Below are 27,221 nucleotides of genomic sequence, written 5' to 3' on the forward strand. Positions count from 1 at the left end.
CACATGAGTGAATGATATGACATGTGACTATACTTAAGTATGGTTGTTGCAAAAAATAAATCCCAGATGATGAAAGACTTAAACATAAAAACATGGAGCTGTACTAGAAGGAAACATAAGATAATTTTTTATATGTTATTGGAAGGGAAATGACATTTTCAAGCAAGACCTACTTTTCTAAACAAGGTTGGTAAGTCAATTATGTAATAATTAAATATTTTGCAGAAGAAAAACACCAGAAAAAATAAAACAAAAGAAAAACATGACACACCATTAGAAAAGGATTGAACATACACAGAACAAAAGGCTAATTACTATAATATATAAAGGGCACTTAAGAATCGATGTGAAAATGACTAATAACCTAACAGAAAAATATCAGCAAAGGATGAGAGCAGACCTCCAAGAAAAGGAGTTTAAAAATTTTTTTTTTCAACGTTTATTTATTTTTGGGACAGAGAGAGACAGAGCATGAACGGGGGAGGGGCAGAGAGAGAGGGAGACACAGAATCGGAAACAGGCTCCAGGCTCTGAGCCATCAGCCCAGAGCCTGACGCGGGGCTCGAACTCCCGGACCGCGAGATCGTGACCTGGCTGAAGTCGGACGCTTAACCGACTGCGCCACCCAGGCGCCCCCAAGAAAAGGAGTTTAAACTGATATATTCTTCTAGCAAAAGCCTGTTGGTACACACTTTTTGGAAGCAATGTTTGAACTATTTATCAATATTATAAATGCATGAGTCCTCTGATCTAGCAATTCTATTTCTAGAAATTTTTCTATAGCTATTTGTACCTGTGTCTGAAGACAAACATAAGAATAGTTATTGCATAAAATGTTTGTAACAGCAAAATACTTGAAGTCAAATGAAATGTCAACCAACAAAGAAGTGGTAAAAAAAAAAAAAAAGATAGCGCTTTGTTCAGTGAAAAACATATACTGTTAAAAACAGTTATGCAGCTGTTAAAAACAGTTGATGAAGAACTCCAAAGCACGTTAATAAAAAAATAAAACGAGGTGGTGGACAATGTGCTTACTGTTCATGTTTTATATTATTATTTTTTCACAAATATATGTTTACATATGCATAGGATCCTTTATTTTATTTTTTCAAATGTTTATTTTGAGAGAAAGAGAAAGAGAGTGCTCACAAGCAGGGGGGAGGGAGAGAGAGAGAGAGAGAGAGAGAGAGAGAGAATCCCAAGCAGGCTCTGTGCTGTCAGCAGAGAACCTGAAGTGGGGCTTGATCTCATGAACCATGAGATCGTGACCTGAGCTGAAATCAAGATTTGGACGCTTAACTCACTGAGCCACCCAGGTGCCCCAGCGTAGGATATTTTAAAGTCTTCTTGTCCCCCTCAAAGACAACATGCCCCCAATCCAGCTTGTGAACAAAAACATGCACAGATTCCTGTCATATGTACGATCTCATTTAATTTCTGCATCAACCGTATAAAAAAGATACTAATACTTTCTTTTTTAAATATTACATATTACAAACCTTCAGGTTTGCTCAATTAATAGTTGCGACTACTAATGTCAAACCCTCCATGCCAAGGCTCTGTTGTACAGGGAAAAAGCCTAAATTTCTTATAATGTAGGACGTCCTTGGTCACCTGACCTTTTCCTGCTTTCCCAGATTAATCTCTTAGCTCTTTCCTACCTCTAGCACACTGGTCTGTGTTCCTTCACTCTGCTCGTCCTTTCCATGTTTAAGACTCTCTTCCAGTGATGTTCCACACTCCTGTTGAGGAAAAGCCTACATTTCTTAAACTATCAACTCAAATGCCACCTACTAGGCTAATCCTTACCTGGCAACATAAATGGTTCTCATCCAGCCACAGTTCCCAGCTATGCTTTCTCCTGTATTTCAAAAGCACTTTGTACAAGCTGTTAGACCCGACTATATTATTTTCAGGTTATGAGCATATTGAGAGCAGAGGCCCTCCTTTTATTCCCGTAACTAGCACAATGCCTATAATACAGTAGCAAATCAATAAACACTTAGACAAATCATTTACCCGAATCTTAGTCCTTTTTGATTACCCATAAGTTGAAGAACTATTGTTTAATTCTTTTTAAGTTCCAATTAGTCAGCAGAGTGTTACATTAGTTTCAGGTATATGATATAGTGATTCAACACTTGCGTACATCACCCAGTGCTCATCATGACAGTGCACTCCTAAATCCCCATCACCTATTTTACCCGTCCCCCTCACCCGCCTCCCCTCTGGAAACCATCTGTTCACTATGGTTATGAGTCTGTTTCTTGGTTTGTCTCTTTTTTTTTCCCTTTGCTTATTTGTTTTGTTTCTGAAATTCCACGTGTGTGTGAAATCACATGGTACTTGTCTTTCTCTGACTGACTTATTTCACTCAGCATTATACTGAGGGAATGTCAGTATAATTCATGTCACTTCATGCATGTTGCTGCAAATGGCTAGATTCCATTCTTTTTCATGGCTGAATAACATTCCATTGTTTATATGTACCATTTCTTTATCCATTCATCAACTGATGGACGCTTGGCCTGCTTCTATATCTTGGCTACTATAAGTAATGCTGCTATAAAAATAGGGGTGCAAATAGCCCTTTGAATTAGTGCTTTTGAATTCTTTGGGTAAATGCCCAAAAGTGTAATTGTTAGATCTCAGGGTAGGCCTATTTTTAACTTACTGAGGAACCCCCATACTGCTCCCACGGAGGCTGCACCAGTTTGCAGTCCCATCAACAGTGCATGAGTGTTCCTTTTTCTATACATCCTCACCAACATCTATTGTGTCTTGTGTTGTTTGTTTTAGCTATGTTGATGGGTGTGAGGTGATATCTTGTAGTTTTGATTTGCATTTCTGTGAGGATGAGTGATGTTTATTTAGTATCTTCTCAGGTCTGTAGGTCATCTGTATATCTTTGGAGAAATGTCTGTTCATGTCTTCTACCCATTTTTTAATTGTATTCGTTTTTTGGTTGTTGAATTTTATAAGTTCTTTATATTTATTGGATATGTCATTTGCAAATATCTTCGCCCATTCAGCAGGTTGTCCTTTAGTTCTGCTGATTGTTTCCTTTGCTGCACAGAAGCTTTTTATTTTGATGTAGTCCCAGTAGTTTATTTTTGCTTTTGTTTCCCTTGCCTCAGGGGACCTATCTAGAAAACCAGTTGCTATGGCCGACGTCAGAAAAGTTACTGCCTGTGTTCTCTTTGAAGAACTCTGTATTTAACATGGCATATTTTGGAATTGAACAGTATGTCTCTTCTAAGAATTTGAAATGAAATGTTTCATCGATGGAAAACCTTTTTTTGTTGGTTTTGCCTTCTAGAATTCAAATGAATGTTCATGCTCCATGAAGAGAAGGGGCTGCAGTTTTTTTGTGACAGATTTGGAGCCAGTAGATTTTTTTGAATGTGAACCTTATCATGGATCTGAAAGTTTATCTGTGCTTTAATACTTTTTTTTTTCTTTTTATTTTCTGTGTCTTCATAGGAACCAGGGAAAATGTGTAGAGGGGATGGTGGAGATCTTTGACATGTTGCTGGCTGCGTCATCTCGATTTCGCATGATGAATCTCCAGGGAGAGGAGTTCGTGTGTCTCAAATCCATCATTTTGCTTAATTCTGGTTAGTTGATAACATGGGGGAATTTAATGCTGGGTTACTGGAAGAAAGATTTACTTGTATTTTCCGCCAGATACAGGCTGCCTGTTACCGAGGCATAATATAATTTGAAAGAAACAACTGACGCACATTTAAAATAACCTGTTGTCACTGTAGACCACTTAGGGAGGTGGAGCCTGTCCTGGTCAAATCCGATGAATGAAGAACAAAAATTGGACGTTGAATCAAATGGACTTTTCGTTGAAATGTTTGCATCCTTTTACAGATACTGGGGATGTTTTTATTTTATTATTTCTATTCATATTTTAGGGTGGATGTTTTTATTAAAATGGAACTGGTGTATAGATACATCTGTTGATAGCTATATGTGTCAGCAAAGAAGTGGACCAAGTGACCAATATCAGTAAGGATCCAAGAAGGAAAGAGGCTTATTTGGGATTGACCGTGTTTCTGGTCAAAACTGATTAGGTGACAAATATAACTGGCTCAGAGATAGAAACACCTGCTCCTAAAACTGAGGCATGTGGAGTATGGTAAGGTGGTCCAGCTGAAAAGCAGTTCTCATTTGGTCTGTTGGTGTCCAAGTCAACTGTGTCCTCCTACTGATTCATTTGAGAAAACTTAGCTGAGAGCAGCATCTGGGTAGGGGATTTCTGGTTTGTTTTGTTTTTGTTCGCAGTAAGGTTGGCTCTTGTGTAAAGATATTCTCCAGGTCACCCAGATGGAAAGTATGGCTTAGCACCCTGTTCCTTCTGGCCCTCAGTATTTGGATTTAAGCACTAGATATCCAGTCTGTAGGACCCAAAGCTCAACAATTGGGTGTCAGCCGCACAGTTTTAGCCTGGACCTTTACCCCATCCCTGGTTCTGTTGATGCCTCTGACCTCATTCTCACATAGAAACCATAGCTATTTTTAATCCCTAGGCCTGATTTGGATCCAGATGCAGTCTCCAATTTCCCAGTAGCTGAACAGCAGTTTGTATCGATCACATATGTAGATGTTTTGTGTCTTCCTGATGAACACTAACCCCTTTGCACCTCCCTTAGCCATTTTCCACTCCCCTTCCCCACCAGCGCTAGTCACCTGTATCCCTGTGTCGCTTAATGGTTACCACAGTAATCATTCCCACTTATCAACCGGTGAATGGAAATCTGTGCTACTCCATGAGGCAAGGACTGAATTACAGAATGAAGTTACATGAACAATGATGTGATCCACACTAAGGAAGTGATTACCACTCCATTCAAGTTTCTGGTTCCACTCACATGCATTGTGCTTTTCATTTGAGTCATTTGTCCAGCGCATCAAAGGGGTCAGATCCCACAATGGCTCTTCATTGGACGACAGTTCTGGGAGCAGTGCCACTCGTCTGCACAGCGCCAGGTCTTGAACCTGCTCCTTCTTCAGTGGAGGGCTGGCACACACTGACACTTCCGTGTGGGCAATCTGGAAACTTCAGGGGAAACAGGCCTGTCAAGGCCTGGGACTTCCCCTGCCCCACCCCCCTCCACACTTTTACCAGGAAGTAATACTCCAGACAGGAAGTGAAAATTAGCCAGAGTTCCATAACCAACACAAGTAAATGCTCTGATCTTAGTACCCAAAAATATTTCCTTCAAATCTGTGTAGCCTCTTCCTACATTACCGTTCTGTTCCTATGACAGGGTTTTTTTTTTTTAATAATACATATATATATATATATATATATAAAAGGCAAGACTTTTGCTATGAAAATGTTGGATTCGTAGACCCAGGTGTTTTAAATCCCAGAGGAAAAAACTCGTCAGCCCTCACAAGAAAGTCTTTTGTTAAAGACTGGCCCCAGAATCTCAAAACATATTTCCCACCGCAGGATTGGCCCCTCCACCTGACTCTCCTCCCACTGGGTAAACTTTCCTACTCCATCCTGGTTCTTCTATTTATGTCTCAGGATCTTCTGTGAGCTTCCTTGCACTGATGGGTTGGAACACTATTTTGGAAACATGAAGCACTATATTTTGACAGGGTTTACAGCTGTCTTTCTCTTGAGACATCGGGGCGGCAACGCATCTTTTCTATCGAGGACGGCACTGCTGGCTCACGAGCAGTAACAAAACAGAAGCTGTCTCCCAACCTGTAAAAAAGGGAAACCACTCTTTTTACTCCTGAAGTGAGCTATGTTTGGAAAAGCAGTTTCTGCTGCTGAGCACAGCTCCAAGTGTCTCATATTGTTCCTGAAAAACAGAATGAAAGAGGATACGACTTTAGCACAATGATAGGGTACTGGGAGATTTTTCAGAGTCAAAAAGCAGTCAGTCATATGAGGGTTACCACAGTCCTGACAATCTTAGTCCACAATTGGAGGTATGGAGCTTTTGAAAAACTGAACCAATTCATGACTCCGATGCAGGGCAGTTCTTCACTTGTCATGAGATAAAGAACAAAGTGATGTTCGTTCCAGGAATCTCTTGACAGAAGCTGGACGGGATTCAGGAAACCTGAGTGGGAAGATGGGAAACAAGACCTCAGTGTGTGGGGGGAGCCTCGGGTTCTGTGTTGAGCCCCTGTCACCAAAGTCTGAGAGGGTGTGTTTTACATTGGCCTTGACTTTGGGGCAGAGGCACAAGGGTAGTTGAAAAGTTGTTCCGTGGCCTGCTAGGAATGACTTTCAGCAAGACTCAGGAGGGTCTCCCAAATGCCAGAATTCCCATGGGAAGCCCCCTTCACAGCTGTTTGGGAATGGGAGATACTCATCGTGATTTAATGGGAGATACTCATCATGATTTAAGAATAATTTATTACCCTGCTTACAAAAGCCTAGAATCATCCATAGGACAAACACTATCTTTCCACTCTCCACTAAAGGCCAGAGGCGTTCCTGGTTAATCCAGAGATGCCTTCGCAAAATCAATGCCAGCTTCAAGGCATTCTGAGAACTAGCTGGAGCAGAACTCGAACAAGGGAGCAGAGCAGATGAGCTCGGGCAAAAAGGCTGAGAGGCAACAGTGGCGGGAGGTGGGGCTGGTGCTGCAGAAGGGGACCCTGGACAGGGAAGGGGTCATCTGTGCCTGTTTCCTGTATTCCCCCTACCCGGTGGGACTTCAGTCCTTCTTGATAATTCCAGTGTTTTTAATTCTTCCAGGCCCAGCTCAGACCTCATCTCATTCAGGAAATCTTGCTACCACCCAAGTCCATAATGAGCTTTCCCTCGCTAGACTTAGTTCATAGAGCCAGCACCATACAACCTAGCAGTTGGTCAATGGTTGACTGATTTCATTCATTTGTTCAATAATTCAGACACTTTGTGCCAAATACACAAAAATGAATGACATAGGTTTTTGGCTTATTCTTTTCTTTCAGTTTTTAAATTTAACTTAGATTGGTTCTTCATGCATGTATATCCTGATTTCCCTATAAACTATTTGTACTTTTTTTACATTCTTCACAGTCTCTAACCTGTGAACTGTTAACAGGTGTTATACCGTCTAGTGCTTTAATAGATGCTTATTGACTGGACATGACCAGGGTGTTGTGGAAAGTTCCCATCTGTCACATGCTGGTTCTACTATTATGAAACATATCATCCTTTTCAGATCCAGATAATATCAAACTATTAAATGGGAAAAATAATGTCCATTTCTTTGGGCTACTGTGAGCTAAGAGGGAAACTATATATACAATGGCTAATGCAGTTTTTGGAACACAGTAGACTTCCATCAGTGACAGCTGTCATCATCACTTGGGAATCTCTGGCTCAAAAGGAGCCAGCCCATGCCTTTTTTTTTTTTCAATATAATAAAGTGCTTTAGTTTAAAGGTTTCTCGCTAGGCTTAAAAAGTATGCAAGGACTCAAGGGTGATAATAACAATAGAGACTGAGACTGTTCCCCTGACAGTTGGTTAATTGTACTGTTTAATTGTATTGAGAGAAATTTTAGAGCAAGATTGATCTCATGGATGATAACTGATTGTTAATTGAACCTTAATACTGGCTGACCTTAATGAAAACTCTGCGGTGAGCCACCGACAAATCACAGTGAGGTCATTCATCTGTTCACTGTGTTTCTTCTCATGCCCCTCCCCCCGCCACATGTGAGTCCCACAAACTCCTCAGAGTCCACTCCCGTTTGGATCACTACCCTTTTAGTGGGTGTTTTTCAAGACTCAGAGAAATTCGCAAGTCAAAGCCTAATATGTACAAATATACAATAAATCTTTGGTTTGGCCTTCAGCATTCAACTTAATAATTCTTTATGCCCCTTTTCTGAACCTGTTAGAGACCACAGTTCTTTATATTCCCCAGTAATTCCAAACAGTGTCACACACCTCACGCCCTGGTCACTTTATCCACCCAACAGACCCCCAGACTCCAGCTCCCCTGTCCCCTGTGCCCCTCCTGAAATGTCTTATGCTATGGAAATATTGTATTACTGGTTATCGTTTCATCACAACTGTCTTCAGACACCATTTCCCTTTCCACTGGTGGAGTAATAAAGAAGAGTAAAGGTAAGAAACAAAAAACAGAAAAGCAAACAGCAGCAATGCAGGGTGAAAAGGAAAACAAAATACCAGAAAGAATTATGGCCACGTTTCTAAAGTGTGTACCCTGGTGTTCATTTAGAGAAAAAAGGGATATGGAGTATTGAATTGGCATGGATACTTTAAGCATAAACATAAAAACGATGCGCTCTCTTGTCTGTCATCTAGTTCTGCTTTGTTAATATAGTGAGTGTTGTCATCTTGGTGCCTCGATGGAACCTCCGATGCTGAAGCTATGACATCCATTTGCTTCATATGTGTTCACCAGAGGCCACGCTCTGGGCAGACAAGCATTTACTTCATGACCAATTATAACCAGCTCTCATCACAAAGAATATTTGCCCTGTCTAGAGCTGAATTCTTTGCACTGTTAATTATTAAACAATTATTTAGAGCAGTTATATTTTTAAGTGGGAAATAAGACAATGACTCAGAGTCCCTATATTTAGAGGAAAGAACATTTTAAACATATATTGGCTATAAACAATGAGGATCATTAATTCTCAGTTGAAGGTTTCTGACAGGCACAGGCCTTTGAGATTGTGAATGGACACATTGTCAGCTATGCTATGCTGTTGTTGTCACAGTGGAGAAGATTTAATTATATTATCTCTTGAGTTCTTTGTAATGCCAAGCTTCTTCTCCAGGGAGCCTTCCTATTGCTATGGTTTTGAGATAAATGCCACTTCATAATTAAGTGGCTCATCAACTCCTTCTCCCTGGCTGGCTAGATTCTATAGGCAGTCTACTCAACTCTTAGAGTCTTTCCCTGCTACTAACTTCTGGTACAGCTTGAAACAAGACTTGTGTCTCCACTGATTTCCTTGGTGTGGCGTGGACTTTGTCATTAGAGAGGCCTGGCATTCTAGACAAGCAACTCTGTCACTTAGGGGATGAAGGATGCCCTTTGATAAACTGCTTCTCTATGAGAGGAATCTCTGTGCTCTTCTTAGCAGATAGATAACACATAAATTCCTGGATGGAAATTCTGAGGTGGGATTTCACCCCTGCCATTTGGGGTTAAAAAATTGTGTTCTCATGACCAAAATATCCTTCTTGTGAATGGACAACCTTAGATCCAAGACCAGGTGGATTGGGTCCTGTATCATGTTACAGACACCTCTCAGAGCTTCTGTGGAACAGAGGAAGCCAGCCAACTTCTTGTAGCCTGGGAAAGACTTGGTTGGGGGAGTCCCAATATGCCTTTATGGGATGAGTCAAAATGCAGCAGCTGTTGGGAGACTCGAAATCCTTGCAGTGTTCCAATACGAGGAACAGTTTTACATTATATTCAGAACCTCGGGGAGGGACAGCTGCTTATCATTTTTATGCTCACAAGAGCCCCCAACAAAGGGGGAAGCCATCTTCTGGGTCCCTGATTCAACCACCCGTTGGACCCACCTACTCCAGGGTCCAGAAATCAGTATTCTTAAGGCTGACCCACTTAAAAGGAAAAAATGCCACAGACTCCCCTAATACTGATGCAAAATGTTCTTGTTCTTTGTATTATAATGCTGCTGAAATATGAATAATCATTTTTATTATTTAAATGGACAACCAAGTATAAACTTCCTTTATAGCTCTCATATAAGTACAAAACCAAAATAAACTTACAAATGAAATACAAACTAAAAGACGAAGCGATGATAATGTTTTTTGCAGCAATTGAGTTGCTGTTTATAACATGCTTGGGGTAGACCTCTGGTCTGCTGGTCTACCAAGCACTCTTGTGATGACTGCATTCCCCCACCTCTTTCCTGTGTTCAGAATGATCACAAAACCTCTGCTTGTGTGCAGCATGCTGTGACATCATCTGGCTTTGGCAAGAACATGTTGGTTATGTATTTTGTTTGCTTCCATTCTGTATTTTATTTATCTGAGATACTTAAAATATAACTGTTGGATTCGAGGCAAGTGTACTCATGGAAAATGTGTTACTCAGGAAACAAAAATTATATGGATTATCTAGTTTGGTGAGTGTCAGTGCTTCACACATTTCAATCATCTGGGGGTCTTTAAAAAAAACGTCCCTATGTTACAACCAGGGATTCTGATGTAATTGATTCAAATATAATTCAGGTTCATGAGTATTAGTACTGTGTAAAGCTCCCCACCAAGACTTCAGTCTCATCAGGTTTGAGAACCATTGATGTAAGTGATTCAGAACATTCTGATATTAATGTCTTAATGGTATTTATTAGATATCATTACAATAAAAGCACAAAATCCTAAAATTATAAGACAATTTAAAGACCTTGAAGAATAAATTTTTAATTCTCAGGAATATGTGAAACGTCGTTTGAAAACTACCGGTATAGATGATGATATTTCAGCTACATTAGAAGAGTCCTCTAGTGTATCGTGAAACTAACCATTCTGCAGAGTGAGGAGGCAGCCACTCGTGCTCAGAACTGTACATAAAAGTGAGTCAGAGCTGGGGCCACAGATAATAGACTCATTATTTCAACATCATGACATAAGGGCTGTGATGTAGATAAGCATGTGACAGGAGGATCCCTGCATGGGAACTGATAGATCAGCTAAATCTCGAGGAGGAGCAGGACTTCGCTGGAGTCAGAAGCAAGACAAGGGGCAATGGCCTCACCATTCATCTAGCAGTGAGGATCTCATCAAGTCACTGGACTTCTCGTCGTTTGTTTCCTCAACCAGTAAAAAGAAAAAATAAACAGTTCTGCCAAACTTATGTGTTTGTTATGACAGAGCAAGATAGCTTAAAAATATAAACATCATATCATCATTACTAGTGTAGTCTTTTTTTGTTTCCAAAGGGAAACTATTAGGCAATCAAATATCCTACCAAGATTTTGGTGTCAAGATCTCCCTGTTCTAATCAAAGGACTAGAAGTACACTCAGGGCCTATATTTGGAAGGGCTTTAGGTGCCCTCCTTTCACCTTCATGCCCGGCCTCTAGTTTAAAAGTGTTTTGACACTTGAACTGAAGAAAACCATGAGAAAAGTGACAATAAAATCCCACTAATATCTTGAGCTCACAAGTAAAATAAAATATTGTTTTTAATGGGTTTATCTTTCCCCACAAGGTGCTCATTGAATAAGTAAAAGCCATGATGGAATGTGTATGCTTCCTGAAACATTTCAATGGAACGTCGAACTGTCCTGTAAAGTTTTAGTCTAAACCAAACATCCCTGCACTTGGTTGGAAGACCCACTTCTGGTCTAGCCTTCCACTCGTGGCCTTGTGGCTCCATACTCCTTCTCTGTTGGTGAAAGAAAGATGGGGAAACAGACTTCCTGCTGCAAGTTTCTGTCTTCCCATCCCCCTTCCCATGGGGCCCCTGAGCACGGCATTCCTTTAGCTTCCTCCAGCACTTTCCCCGAGAGGCCATGTGGCTACTTCTGTATGTTGAGGTAGATTCAGACCACCTCAGGCCTATTTTCTCTGAGTTTTTACTTTACATCTACTTTTTGGGTTTGAGTTTTCTTCTGGCATATAAGAAAGACATCAGTACCCCCACGGAACCAAATGATATCCATGGCTGTTATAAGCTATTATTGTTAGCTTAACTACCATTTACTGAGTATTCACTACTTTCCAGGCATGTGCTAAGTGCTGGAAATACACAGTTGCCTTTAGTTGCCTTATCTGTAGTAGTTTTTACCCTGTGGTTTCCATGAAGTGAGGCATGTGGACTGCTCCCTGGCACCTAAGGACTGTTCCATCGAGGTGACTCAGTGGTCATACCAATAATGATAGTAATAGCAGTGATTACTAAGGCAATTCCTACCTCAAAGTCCTCATGGTCTAAAGACAGAGACAGATATAAAAAGAGAATTTCTATTTTAAAAAATAAAGTTGTGATTATAAAACTTTATGTTCAGTTGAGGTCATTTAAGAATACAAAATACATTACTAAGGAAATCAACAACAACCCAAAGCCAACCAATCATCCGGACATTGCGATGTACCTCATTGCAATATAGCGGAAAGGGTAAGAGCAGGAGACTCTGGTTCCATGTTCAGATCCCCTTTCTGATACGTCCTAGTTGTATGACTATGGACAGGTGCTGCTTACACCCTTTGTGCTTCTGTTTCCTGGTCCATGAAATGGAGATCATAATAGCACCTACCTGCTAATACGAGTTAGCTCTTAAAACAATGCCACTTAGACCGACACTCCATTTGTGTGAGGTACTATTTTCTTTTCTTGACATACTGTGAATATAACCATATTTATATTTACGCATTTTAATTAGTATTATACTCATGTACTTTCTTTAAAAATAAGATTTTAAATGGCTGCGTAATCATGCATGAGGATATAACATCATTAATTCCACAACCTGATGCTGTTAAACATTTAAGTGCTTTCTCTTTTTTGGTGTTATAAATTATGCTTGCTTTGCATTCTTTCATTACGTCTTTTGCCTACATTTGCTTATGGTTTTGGATGTTTGTAGAAGTAGAGTCCCTCGTAAAAGGCCATAAAAATTCTTATGGCTCTTGATACATGTTACCTACTGTTCCAGAAGGCTTTATCAAATTACACTTTTACATGAATGTAACCTTATCATGCAACGTGAGAGATAGAGGTGAGTGCAGACCGCTGGCCAGTTGGAGAGAGCAGATAGCTTCCTCCTGCCCAGCTAATGCCCTCTTTTGTGAAAGACCCATAGTCAGCAATTTCTACATAGGTCATATTATAAGCATCATGTTATGAACCTCCCAAGTTCACTCCTTTTGAAGCAAATTATCACGTAGAGAATTTTGTTTATTTTGTTGTCTGTATAGATGCCTGTTGTGTTAAGTTTCAGGTTTGTGACTTACACAGACATTGTGCTGGGGAACTACTCTTCTTCCAAACTGTCAGGGTGCACGAAGAGCTGGGATTTTTGGTCTCACCTTCTGCCCTTGGTCCCTTCCACTGATTGTTTTAAAAGTGGTATTTATAAAAAGAAAGACACCAGGTTGAATGGCTGGAAGTGTCCCTCCCTTCAAAACTCATCTAGGGAAAGAAACCTGGTTCCTCCAGTGGTTTCGTTTGCTCTGGATTCTGGGCCTTTGCGAGATTGGCATACCTTTCCTAGCCCATAATGAGTTTACAAGAGGCAGCTTACCATGTGAACCCACTACTGCTCCAGACAGGCTATTCATTGGCCGCTGGTTCAAGAGTGCCCTGTCCAATGCTGTTGATGCCCCAAGGATGCCCCAAGTACAGGCTAGTCTCCAGATTCTCACAACTGGAAGCAGACAGATGCTGGGAAACCTGGTCCAGCTCAGAACAATAGTCAACCCTGAGGATGGCTACGCATGTGTGTCAGGAAGGGACTGGCAGGAGCAGTTTCTTTACTCTTTCAAATTGGCATCAGCAGCAATGATGAATTAACCCCGGAATGGAAAATTCATTTTCATCTTGACAGGTGAAGCATCTGCCCTTTCCCTTAGTATAGCAAACGTTACTCTTTGAGCGAGGTAACATAACCTTCACATGCAGTGAAAGCCAACACTCAGGACCTTCTAGCAAAACCTTAATGCTGCGCTTTCTTTGCATTCCAACTTACAAGTCCTCTGGGGACAAAAAGCTAATCCTCGAAGCTGATCTTTTTGCACTTTGACATGTAGTTCGGGTTATTGATGATATGTCAGAAGCATTTCTCACTAGGAAAATTATTCTCAGGGGGCACCTGGATGGTTCAGTCAGTTAAGTTTCCCACTCTTTGTTTCGGCTCAGGTCACGGTCTCACTGTTTGTGGGTTCGAGCCCCATACTGGGCTCTGTGCTGACAGCATGGAGCCTGCTTGGGATTCTGTCTCCCTCTCTCTCTCTGCCCCTCCCCTGCTTGCTCTCTCTCTCTCTCTCTCTCTCTCTCTGAGTAAATAAATAAACTCAGAAGCTTTAGTGGCAAATTTGTTAGTTTTACTTCTTGTCAAAATAGCAAGCCTTGAAGAGTTTCAGAAATGGGAACAGCCTTAGGGATGATAGAAATATTATGAAAAGAGTAATAAGTAATATCCCTACAGCAAGCTCCTTATTCCTCGGGATTTCCATTCACCAGCTGTGTTTCTCTCTCATCAGTCCAGGCATTGACAAAGCTCATGAAATAATAGAAATGAAAGGGGCTTTGATTTTGTATTTTTAATAACATTTTTCTCCACCAAATTATGAAAATCATGCATGCCCAACACAGGGAACTTGGAAAATACAGAAAAACCACCAAGAAAAATAATCTCCTAAGGAATCATAATTCCGCCACACAAAAGTAATCATTGTCAACGGTTTGTTGAAAGTTCTTGATTAAAGAGACTCTTAGAAGATGTCTGTGTGCACAGTGTTCCTTCCTTTCTCCACACTGTCCTGCACAGTTCTGAAAAGCTGGATTGCTCCTAAGTCATTCCAGGCAAATGATTAGTTTTTTTCAAATATCTCTGGAGGTGAGTCCTTTGGCAATCATTTCTAGTTTTTCGCAAACCTTGCAGTTAAGAAACTCTTTGTGTAGCTTCTGAGCCGTGGACTGGGTGTGAAGGATATTTGGGTTCTGGCTCCAGCTATGACTGACAGGGTGATCCCAGGGAAGCCCAGCCTAGCTGCCCTGCCTAAAACCCCTCTCAGCTCTTTCTAGCATCTACTAGCCTGGTTCCCTCACCTCTTGGAGCCTGTTTCCCAATGATTAAAAGTAACTGAAGTGGAGCAGGTTTGGGAGTTTTTTACATTAAAAACTTTTATTTTTGTTTATTTATAATAGACTTTATTTTTTTGAGCAGTTGTACATTATAGAGCAGTTTAGAGCAAAACTGAGTGAGAGGTACAGAGATTTCTCCTCTTCCCACACTAACACTAACACCTACTATCAAAATCCTTCACCAGAACGTTTGATGTACCATTGATGAACCTGTATTACACACCATTATCACCCAAAGCCCACGGTTTACATTAGTCACACTTGGTATTGTACGTCCTGTGGGTTTTGGTACATGGATAATGGCACATATCCACCATCATAGTAACAGACAGCGTGGTTTCACTGCTCTAAAAATCCTGTGTTCTGCCCATACGTCCTCCCCGTCCCTGCCTTGAAAACCACTGATCTTTTTTTGCTCTCTCCATACTTCTCCTTTTCTTAGAATGTCATGTAGTTGGAATCATACAGCATAGAGTCTTTCTAGATTGGCCTCTTTCACTTAGTAATATGTGTTTAAGATTCCTCCACATCTTTTGATAGCTTGATAGCTCATTTCTTTTTAGTGCTGAATAAGATTGTATTGTCTGGATGTACTATAGGATGTATCCATTCACCTACTGTAAGGCATTTTGATTGCTTCCAAGTTTGAGAAATTATAAATAACAGTGCTGTACATACCCCCCGGCAGGTTTTTGCGTGGACATAGATTTTCAACTCATTTGCGTAAATACCAAAGAGCATGATCACTGGATCTTATGGTAAGGGTGTATTTGGTTTTGTAAGCATCTGCCAAACTGTCTTCCAAAGAGGCTCTGCCATTTTTCATTCCTTCTAGAGTTCCCATTTTCCTATATCCTTGCCAGCATTTGGTGTTGTCAGTGTTCCAGATTTTGGGCTCTCTAAGAGGTGTCTTGTTCTAATAGGCAGTTCCTTAATGACACATCATGTGGAGCATCTTTTCATTAAAAAAATTTTTTTAATGTTTATTTATTTATTTATTTATTTTTATTTATTTTTTTTTTAATTTTTTTTTCAACGTTTATTTATTTTTGGGACAGAGAGAGACAGAGCATGAACGGGGGAGGGGCAGAGAGAGAGGGAGACACAGAATCGGAAACAGGCTCCAGGCTCTGAGCCATCAGCCCAGAGCCTGACGCGGGGCTCGAACTCACGGACCGCGAGATCGTGACCTGGCTGAAGTCGGACGCTTAACCGACTGCACCACCCAGGCGCCCCTAATGTTTATTTATTTTTGAGAGAGAGAGACAGAATGAGAGGGGCAGAGAGAGAGGGAGACATAGAACCTGAAGCAAGCTCCAGGCTCTGAGCTGTCAGCAGAGAGCCCAATGAGGAGCTCAAACCCACGAGCCATGAGATCATGACCTGAGCTGAAGTCGGATGCATAACCGACCGAGCTACCCAGGCGCCCCTAGCATCTTTTCATATGCTTATTTGTCATCTGTATATTTTTTCTTTAATGAGGTGTCTATTCAGGTCTTTTGCCTAATTTTTTGAGTATAGTTGATACACAAAGGTTATGTTAGTCTCAGGTGTACAACTTAGTGATTTGACAAGTTTTTACATTATACCATGTTCACCACGAATACAGCTATCATCTGTCCCATTACATCACTGTTACAGTATCACTGAATTCCTTATGCTCTGCTTTTTATTCCTGTGACTTTCTCGTTCCATAATGGGAAGGCTGTATCTCCCTCTCTCCTTCACCCATTTAGCCCAACCTCCTAAACCTCTTCCCTTTTGGCAACCATCAGTTTTGCTCCATATTTATAGGTCTGATTCTGCTTTTTGTTTGTGTATTCATTTTTTAAGATTTGATTTTGAATGGAATCATATGGAATTTGTCTCTCTTAGTTGGACTTGTTTCACTTAATACCCTCTAGGTCTATCCATTTTTGTCTCGAAAGGCATGATCTCCTTTTGATGGCTGTGCAATATTCCACATTTTCTTATTCATTTTTCTGTTGGTGGACCCTTAAGTTGCTTCCATATCTTGGCTATTATAAATAATGCTTCAATAAACATAGGGGTGCATATATCTTTTTGAGTTTGTGTTTTCCCTGGGTAAATACCCAATAGTGGAATAATTGGATCATATGGTATTTCAATTTTTAATTTTTTGAGGAACCTCCATACTGTTTTCCACAGTAGCTGCACCAGTTGACATTTCCATAAGGGTTCCTTTTTGTCCACATTCTCATCAATACTTGTTGCTTCTTGTCTTCTTAATTTTTACCCATACTGACAATTGTGAAGAGATGTCTCATTAGGGTTTTGATTTGCATTCTCTAATGATTAGTGATGTTGAGCATCTTTTCACGAATCTGTTGGCCATCTGTATGTTTTCTTTGGCAAAAGATCTGTGCCAGTTTTCTGCCCATTTTTAGTCAGGTTGTTTGTTTGCATGTGTGTCTGTTGAGTTGTATAATCTCTTAATATATTTTGGATATTAACCCCTTATTGTATATGTCATTTGCAAAAATCTTCTCCCATTCAGTAGGTTATCTTTTTGTTTTCTTGATGGTTTCCTTTGCTGTGCAAAAGCTTTTTAGTTTGATACAGTCCCAATAATTTATTTTTGCTTTTATTTCCCTTGTCTTAACAGACAGATCTAAAAAAATGTTGCTATGTCTGATATTAGAGAAATTACTTCCTGTGCTCTCTCTCTTCAAGGATTTTTACGGTTTAGTTCTCACATTTAGGTCTCTAGTCCATTTTGAGTTTATTTTTGTGTATGGTGTTGGTGTTCCAGTGTCATTCTTCTGCATGTAGCCATCCAGTTTTCCCAACACCGTTTACTAAAGAGACTGTCTTTTCCCCATTGTATATTCTTCCCTCCTGTGTCATAGATTAATTGACTATATAAATGTGGGTTTATTTCTGGGATCTCTATTCTGTTCCATTAATCTGTGTGTCTGTTTTTGTGCCAGTACTGCTCTGTTTTGGTTACTACAGTTTTGTAGTATATTTTGAAATCTGGGATTGTGAGACCTCCAACTTTGTTCTTCTCTCTTACGATTGCTTTGGCTATTCCAGGTCTTCTGTGGTCCCATACAAATTTAAGTATAATTCTTCTAATTTTGTGGCCCATTTTTTAATTGGGTTGTTCATTTTCTTATGTTGACCTTTAAGAGTTCTTTGTATATTTTGCATAAGAATCCTTCCTCATCAGATATGTCTTTTGTAAATATTTTCTCCCAGTCATGGCTTGCCTTCTCACTCTTTTTAGATTGTTGGTTTTTAAATGTTCTTCTGTTTCAAGACTTGTGTTCCAGAAGGAGACTCTGGTGAAGGAGGAGAAGCTGAGTGAGTGAGATTCGGCCCCACATCTTTATTTCTTCTGCTTCCAAAGTTTTACTACACCCAGTTTATATATGAAGTTTTTATAAGAGGTTCACAGTTTTCAGGGGTTTTGATCCTCAAAATAGTTTGAAAACTACTGACTTAGATGAACATAGGCCCTTTTTAAATCTATAATTCTGCAATTCTATGTCTCCTTTTTGCAATGTAATATAACCTTTCTCAAGGAAAAATGAGATAAACCTGTCATGGTCATGTGACACTTTTTTGATATAATTTTCATCTACTGTAGTGTTCACTTGAAATGGAGAAACTGATAACCCTAAGGAATGTGTGCCATTTAGATGCCCACTTGTCTCTTCAAAACAGTAATTTTTGAAACTAATCATCTCTTCCGAAGTAATCAGAGGGAACTATCAGCCATTTCACTTTTATATCTAGGTAAAAGGGGAAAAGTATATCTGAAATTTTGTGACTCTGGAGAAAAACATACAAGTCAGAACCAAGAATGTGCAACCTTCATCTGTTAGCAACCAGTGCTGAACATCATAGGGTTTTGAACAGTTGTGCTGTTCAATTCAGGACGATGAGCTCACATGCATTTCAGCTTATTATATATTCTTAGATCACATGTGACTTTTTTTCCTGGATTTGAAGCTAAGTCACTCAGATGAATGTTTAATGATGTTTTGTAAACATTTGCATTCACACTAACACTGTTTATTGATTTGGCAGAAGATGGAGGGATATCTTTTTCATTTTTTGATTCACATATTGCCTATTCCACAGAGAATTTGAAATGGCTTACTAAGTTTTATGTAATGCAAAGGGAGTAGACCAATAATTGACAAAATCTGTAAAAACAGGAAAATAAAGTGAATAAAGTAATAAATCCAGGAACCTAATTAGTGCACAGAAGTACATTTGTACAGCTCTTAGGAATGGGCCACAAATTTGGCTCTAAATCTCCTTCACTTGGCCAAAGCACAGAGGAGAACACATTCCATTATAAGGTTCATAGACTTTTAATAAAAATAAAAGCAAATAGACCATTTGTATAACATAAAGCACTCTCCTTCGGGCAAATCTCTACAAAGTCTATTTCTCACACTTGGGACTGGGTAAGGATTGTTCAACCAAGAATTCAGAGTGTTTTATACTCTGGTGAGAGACCAGATGCAGATATTTTGGGTTGCCAGTTAGGGGAAGATCCATATGTTTTGAGATGGATCAGCTGGACAGTGGCCAGGTGTAATAGCTTCCAATGAAAGTTGTTAACTGCACACAGTATCTGACAGGATGAGTTAAAACCCTTACCAGTTGTACCAAGGATGAAGGTCAAGGGCTGGATTAAGGCATTGATAGGCAATAGGGTTTATAATGTGGAGTAGAGAGTATTCAGGTACACCAGAACAGGAACCCAATCTCTAATCTGCCTATCATTTTCCCTTCAAAGTGTTTTGTGCAGATATCCAGCTATATTATGCCTACTGCTACTGTGTAATAAATTACCCCCAAAACATAACAAGTTAAAAAAAAAAGTTTGGATTCTCTTGGCCGTGAATTTGTATAGGGCACAGAATGAACATCTTGTCTCTTTTCCACAATGTCTAGCGCCTCAGATGGGGAGCCTCATAATGTTGGGATAATTTGGTAATTGTAGGCGTGGTCATCTTGATGTACCTTTATTCACACGGTAGCAATTGATGCTGGCTGCTGGCTAGGACATCAACTGGAGCTGTTGACTAAAATGCGTACCTATGGTTTCTCCCGTAACTCCCACACAGCCTGGTGCAGTGTACCTCTTAGAAGGTGGCAAGGGCTCCAGAAGCAGCTGTCCTAGCTGACAAGGCAAAAGCTGCATGGCCTAATAGGATAGCCCCTTAGAAGCCACACAGCATCACTTCCAGCCCTCCCCCTTTTTTAAATTACAAGCAAGTCATGGGTCCACCCAGACTCAAAGGAGGGCATAGATTGGACCCCTCTGTGGGAAGAGTGTCAGGATCATGTTGTTGAGCAGCATGTTGGATAGGAGATGTTGTAGTGGTCACATTGGAAAATACAGTCTGCTCCAATGTGTAAGAGCTGCTTCCTGCTCTGTGTTGTTGCTCCATGGCCCTTAAAATGCCAAGCAAGAAAAGGAAAGGTCCAGGGAAATGAATTTATGCCGACTATTTTGGCCTACTTTCCCTGGGGAAAAAATGAAACCCTCAAGGCCAGGCCAGCTCCTTGGGACTAGGAATTCTGCATGGAACCTTGTGAATAGATTCCTGTGTGATAGATGGGCTGCACATTTTCCATCAAATGGCCCTTCAGGGGCACCTGGGTAGCTCAGTCAGTTAAACAACTGACTTCAGTTACGGTTCGTGGGTTCGAGCCCTATGTCAGCCTCTGTGCTGACAGTTCAGAGCCTGAGCCACCTTCAAATTCTGAGTCTCCCTCTCTCTCTCTGCCCCTCCTCAGTCATTCTGTCTCTCTCTCAAAAATAAATAAATATTAACAAAAAAAATTTTTTTAATGTCCCTCCAGAACATCTTCTTGACCTCAGAAACCTCGTAATTGACTGTTTGAGGGATAGGAGAATCAGAACCCTGGCTGCTTCCTTCTATATTACTGATACAAGTAACCTAAATAAGGCTTTTAAGCAAAACATAGATCCATAATGGATTTATTCTAAAAGGTATAAGGCTAGAATAGTATTTATTACAAAAATTTTTGGGGCACCTGGGTGGCGCAGTCGGTTAAGCGTCCGACTTCAGCCAGGTCACGATCTCGCAGTCCGTGAGTTCGAGCCCCGCGTCGGGCTCTGGGCTGATGGCTCAGAGCCTGGAGGCTGTTTCGGATTCTGTGTCTCCCTCTCTCTCTGCCCGTCCCCCGTTCATGCTCTGTCTCTCTCTGTCCCAAAAATAAATAAACGTTGAAAAAAAAAATTAAAAAAAAAATTTTTTTTTAACTGGAATTTTTTTAATTTGGGTATAGTTGACACACGATGTGACTTTTTTTTTAATGTTTATTTATTTTCGAGAGAGAGAGAGACAGAGCACAAGTGGGGAACGGGCAGAGAGGAAGACACAGATTCTGAAACAGGCTCCAGGCTCTGAGCTGTCAGCACAGGGCCCAATGTGGGGCTTGAACTCACAAAGTGCCAGATTATGACCTGAGCTGAAATCAAGAGTCAGATACACAACCGACTGAGCCATCCAGGTGCCCTGGCACAATGTGACATTAGCTTCAGGTGTACAGGGTAATGATCAACAGGTTTGGACATTGCGTTGTGCTCATCACAAGTGTAGGTGCCATCTGACCTCACATGTCACTATTGGAGTATCATTGACTATATTCCTCACGCTGTGCCTTTTATTCCTGTGACCTATTCATTCCATAACTGGAAGCATGTATCTCCTCCCGTTCACCCATCTTGCCCAGCACCCTTCACCCCGACAACTGCAATTTCATATATAAAAGCTACAGGCAACAGAGTGAAACCGAATCACTTTATTATAGCCTATACAAAATAAACTTAAAATAGATTGAAAACTTAAATGTAAGACCTAAAACCATAATACTCCTAGAAGAAAACATAGGCAGTAAGCTCCTTGACATTGGTCTTAGCATTATTTTTTTTTGGATCTGTCTCCTCAGTAAGGGACAACAAAAGCAAATATAAACAAATGGAAGGGGACACTTGGGTCACTCAGTGGGGTAAGCATCTGACTCAGTTTCGGCTCAGGTCATGAGATCATGGTGTGTGAGTTCAAGCTCTGCACTGGGCTCCACACTGATGGTGTGGAGCCTGCTTGGGATTCTCTCTCCCTCTCTCTCTGCCTCTGGCCTGCTTGCACTCTCTGTCTCTCTGTCAAAATAAATAAATCAAAAAAAAAAAAAATAAAGCAAACAAATAGGACTACGTTAAATTAAAAGCCCTTGCACAATGAAGGAAACCATCGAAAAAATGAAAAGACATCCCACCGAATGGGAGAACATATTTGCAAATAAAGTGTCCCCCTTATTAGGAGTTCATATCCAAGATACACGAAATATATAGCAAAAACCAAACAATCCAATTGCAAAAAAATGGGAGAAGGATCTGAATAGACTTTTTTCCAAAGAAGACACCCAGATGACCAACAGGCACATGAATAGGTGCTCAACATCATGAATCGTCTTGGAAATGCAAATTAAAACCACAGTGAGTTACCACCTCACACCTGTCAGAATGCCTATTATCAGAAAGACAAGAAATAACAAGTGCTGGAGAGGATGTGGAGAAAAGAGAAATCTCGTGCACTGTTAGTGGAGATGTAAATTGGTGTGGCCACTGCGGAAAATAGTATGAAGCTTCCTTCAAAAATTAAAAATAAAACTACCGTATGTTCCAGCAATCCTCCAAAAGCAATTCTTTTTGGAGGATTGCTGAAATTCGAAGAATTCAAAGGAAATGAAAATGTTAATTCAAAAAGATACACACACTCCTACATTTGTCGCAGCATTGTTTACAACAGCCAAGATATTGAAGCGACCCAAGTGTCCATCTATAGGTGAATGGATAAAGAGGATGTGGTATAGACATACAATAGAATGTTACTGTGCTATAAAGAGTAATGAGATCTTACCATTTGCAACAACATGCATGGATAGACCTAGACGGTATTATGGTAAGTGGAAGGAGTCAGAGAAAAAAAAAATACCAAAGGGTTTCACTTATATGTGTAATCTAAAAAGCAAAACAAAGGAAGAAACAAAGTAGAACAGAAACAGAGCCCTAGATACTGAAAACAAACTGGTGATTGCCAGAGGGGAAGAGGTGGGGAGATGGACGAAATAGGTGAAGGAAATTAAAAGGTACAATCTTCCAGTTATAAGATAAATAAGATATAGGCATGTAACATCCAGACAGGGCATATAGTCAATAATATTGTAAGAACTTTGTGCGGCGACAGATGGCGATGAGACTTGCTGCAGTGATCATTTCGTAATAAATGTATCAAATTACTATGTTGTATATCTGAAACTAATATAATATTGTATGTCAGTTATACTTCAATAAAAAACTGAGACACATGGCTGCCACTTAAATTATTTTCTTAAAAGGTGTACATTTAAGATTTCTTCTCAGGTCAGTTGAATCAGTTCGTCAGTTTCACCATCTGAAATCATTAAAGGATTTGTCCTTTGAGTCAGCTTGAATGTATTGACATACCACGTTTTTACCTTCTAGAACTTCTGGTAGATTTCACTAAAAATTACACTAAATTGATAAATATCGCTGAATCTCTAGCATATGATGTCTGTTCAGATTTTGTTTGTTCATGATTCAATCTTGGGAGGTTGTATGCTTCTAAGAATTTATTTTTTTTCTAGATTGTCCAATTTTTTGGCACATAATTATTCATAGCAGTCTCTTATGATCCTTTGTATTTCTGCGGTATCAGTTATAACTTGTCTTTCATTTCTGAATGTATTTATTTGTGCTCTCTCTCTCTCTTTTTTCTTGGTGAATCTAGATAGTTTGTCAATTTTGTTTATCTTTTTAAAGAACCAGCTCTTAGTTTCATTGCTCTTTTTTATTATTTGTTTCAGTTTTTATTTATTTCTGCTCTAATCTTATTTCTTTTTTTTTAAATGGTTATTTATTTCTGAAAGGAAGGAGACAGAGACAGAGCATGAGCGGGGGAGGGACAGAGAGAGGGAGGCACAGAATCCAAAGCAGGCTCCAGGCTCTGAGCTGTCAGCACAGAGCCTGATGCAGGGCTCAAGCCCACGAACTGTGAGATCATGACCTGAGCCAAAGTCAGCTGTTTAACCGACTGAGCCACCCAGGTGCCCCTCATCTTAATTATTTATTTCCTTTTTACTAACATTAGGCTTCATTGGTTCTTTTTTTCTAGTTCGTTTAGGTGTGAAGTTAGATTGCTTATTTGAGATTTTTCTTGTTTCTTGAGGTAGGCCTGTATTGCTATGAACTTGTCTCTTAGAACTGCTTTTGTTACATCCCATAGATTTTGAACCATTGCATTTCCATTTTCATTTGTCTCAAGATATTTTATTTCTTCACTGATGCATTGGTTCTTTAGTAGCATGTTGTTTAATCTCCATGTATTTGTGATTTTTCCAGTTTTCTTCTTGTACTTCGTTTCTAGCTTTATACCATTGTGGTCAGAAAACATGCTTTGTCTTCTTTAAGTTTACTGAGACTTGTTTTGTGGCCTATAAAGTGATCTGTCATGGAGAATGTTCCATGTGCACTTGAGAAGAATGTGTATTCTGCTGCTTTTGGATGGAATGCTCTGTTGTATATCCATTATGACCATCTGGTCTAATATATCATTTAAGGCTGGTGTTTCCTTATTGATTTTCTGTCTGGATGATATATCCATTGATGTAAGTGAGGTGTTAAAGTCCCCTGCTATTGTTGTATTGCTTCCTTTTGTCTGTTAACATTTGCTTTATATATTTAGGACCTCCTATTTTGGGTGCATAGATATTTACAAGTATTATATTCTCTTGTTGGATCAATACTTTTATTATTATGTAATGTCCTGTCTTTTCTTAAAGTTTTTATTCTAAAATCTATATTTTCTGATATAAGTACAGCTATACCCACCTTCTTTTCCTGTCTGTTGGCGTGGAATATCTTTTTCCATCCCTTCTCTTTCCATCTGTGTTATGTCCTTAGATATGAAATAAGTCTCTTATATGAACATATATCCTATCTTAAAAGCTCACAAATTCCTGGGGCGCCTGGGTGGCGCAGTCGGTTAAGCGTCTGACTTCGGCCAGGTCACGATCTCGCGGTCCGTGAGTTCGAGCCCCGCATCGGGCTCTGGGCTGATGGCTCAGAGCCTGGAGCCTGTTTCCGATTCTGTGTCTCCCTCTCTTTCTGCCCCTCCTTCATGCTCTGTCTCTCTCTGTCCCAAAAATAAATAAACGTTGAAAAAAAAAATTAAAAAAAAAAAAAAAAAGCTCACAAATTCCAGATATTCAGTGTATAGAATGTTATGTCCTTAGATATGAAATAAGTCTCTTATATGAACATATATCCTACCTTAAAAGCTCACAAATTCCAAATATTCAGTGTATAGAACTTAAAAAGACCTTGGAGATCATATCCCTTGGATAAGCAGTGGAAAAGAGATAGTGGGTTGGAAAAATAAACAGTAATACATACAAGAGGTGATCAAAAAGTCTGTGGGACAATGTTAGTCCAAGACAGAAAGACAAGAACTCCAAAATAATTTTAATATGTACTTTTCACAAAGTGTATTTCTTATTATGCCAAAAAATTATTTAAAAACACATAGGAGCAATAACACAGTATTTCATTAATGTCTACTGTTTTGTAATAGTTGATTCTAATTTTGTTTAGAAGAATCTTAAGTCTTGTTCTATATATTGCAACCAGTTGTGTTGCTTTTGTGGCACCTGTATACCTGCACTAAAAACGTGTATAGTTGGACAGCTTATGTAATACATTCAATTGGCTGCATAAAGTGAATAAATTACTTTATAATTTTGAGAAAAGGTATTCCATTTAAGCTTCCCTTTCTATAGCCAAACTGAATACTGGACCTTTTTTTGTACAGCCTTTGTAGAAGTTTTTCAGAACTTTTCACTGCAAAATTTTTATTTGTAAGGGTTTCTGGGTGGCTCAGTTGGTTAAGTGTCCAACTCTTGATTTTAGCTTAGGTCATGATCTCATGAACCATGAGATCGATGCCCTTGTTGGGCTCTGTGCTGACAGTATGGAACCTGCTTGGGATTCTCTCTCTCTCTCTCTCTCTCTCTCTCTTCCCCCCCCCACTCAAGCTCTCCCTCTTTCTCTCAAAATAAATAAATAAGTATTAAAAAAATGTTTGTAGTAGGATTGATTCGTTAATACATTTAAGAAAAAACCCCTTCATTATTTGGGACTGTCTGACACTTTGTAGGACATCCGACAGGTCTCTCCCACTAAGTGGCTGTAGCAACCACAAACTGTCCCAACAACACTCCACAAGGGGCAGTACTATCCCCTAGGAGACCAGCAGTCGCAGCGGGAGCACAAAACAAATGGAGTGTTCATCAAACTGTCAGTCTCGAAGGCCCTTCTGAGCAGACATGCTCATTGCTTGTTTTACAGTTAAAACCCCTAAAGGCTGACCTGCGGATTAATCACTGGGTGAACAGGATAAAAAGAGAAGTCTCTGCAAGGAGAGTGGCAGCTTGCTGGCCCGGACTACTTATAGTCGTGGACTTGAGGGGTTTTCTTTGCTAATTTTTCCCTTTGAGTTGTGTGTGTTTTTTGTTTTTTTTTTAATTTGGTCAAACTACCATAGGCTGAAGGATTCTCCCAGGGTCCAGTGTCACATTCTTCCTTTTGGAAAAGAAAACATGTGTCCTTGCTTGAAGAATTTGGCCTTAAGCATCTGGTAAACCATGGCCTCAGCCTTCTTCATTTGTTTAGAACAATTAGATGTGCCCACCAGTGGAGGGCAATGGTTGGTTGTGCTATGCTCCCTTCTGGGCACGACCACGTACATATATGCCCCGCAGGGTCCATGCCTGCATTCCTCCAGCTTCCAGAAGTCTCTATTATCTGGAAAAGTGATGGGGGTAAGGAGAGGTTCCTGTGGGGTGAAGAGAAAAAAGGAAGAAGGCAGAGGGAGAGCATCCAAGCAGAATCAGAGGAGAGAGTGAAATTCAGAGTCGGTGAGAGCAAGAGGGTGTGAGAAAGATTGAATTGACATCTCTTATATATGGGGCTGTCCTTGTGGTCTCGCTCCCCATTCTTTTCCACCACCAGATTTCTCCACAAACTCTTCCTACATCTCCTGATGTTGGCCAAGATTCAGAATATGGAGAAGCTCAGATTTGCTAATAACACTTCAAGACTGGATAATGACACACAGATTGGTTTTTTCCATCTTTGGGATTTGGAGCAGCTCTGGGAGTTGCAAAACCTGCCTTGGTGCAAGAATATTTCTGAAGGCTCTCTCTGTCTGATCACTGGCTCTGTGCTGTTGGGCACAGTGGTGCAGCCATCCAGGGTGGCGGGGACCACCTGGGATATGGAAATTACCAGCAACCCGGTTTTGCATTCGCCGGAGCACCTGAAGCATTCTGGGAATTTGA

At 40.1% G+C, this 27,221-nt stretch overlaps 1 protein-coding gene across 3 annotated transcripts in view; it reads left to right on the plus strand.

Annotated features, from left to right (window-relative positions):
• Positions 1-27,221, plus strand: part of ESR1 (estrogen receptor 1) — a 390,751-nt gene that overhangs the window by 351,035 nt on the left and 12,495 nt on the right. For all 3 annotated transcript variants that reach the window (XM_045500070.1, XM_045500072.1, XM_045500069.1), the window contains exon 7: positions 3,484-3,617. In XM_045500070.1, the coding sequence (XP_045356026.1) occupies positions 3,484-3,617 (134 nt within the window). The remainder of the gene's footprint in view (positions 1-3,483; positions 3,618-27,221) is intronic.

The sequence above is a fragment of the Leopardus geoffroyi genome, chromosome B2 (genome assembly GCF_018350155.1).
Source record: "Leopardus geoffroyi isolate Oge1 chromosome B2, O.geoffroyi_Oge1_pat1.0, whole genome shotgun sequence".
Classification (NCBI taxonomy): domain Eukaryota; kingdom Metazoa; phylum Chordata; class Mammalia; order Carnivora; family Felidae; genus Leopardus; species Leopardus geoffroyi.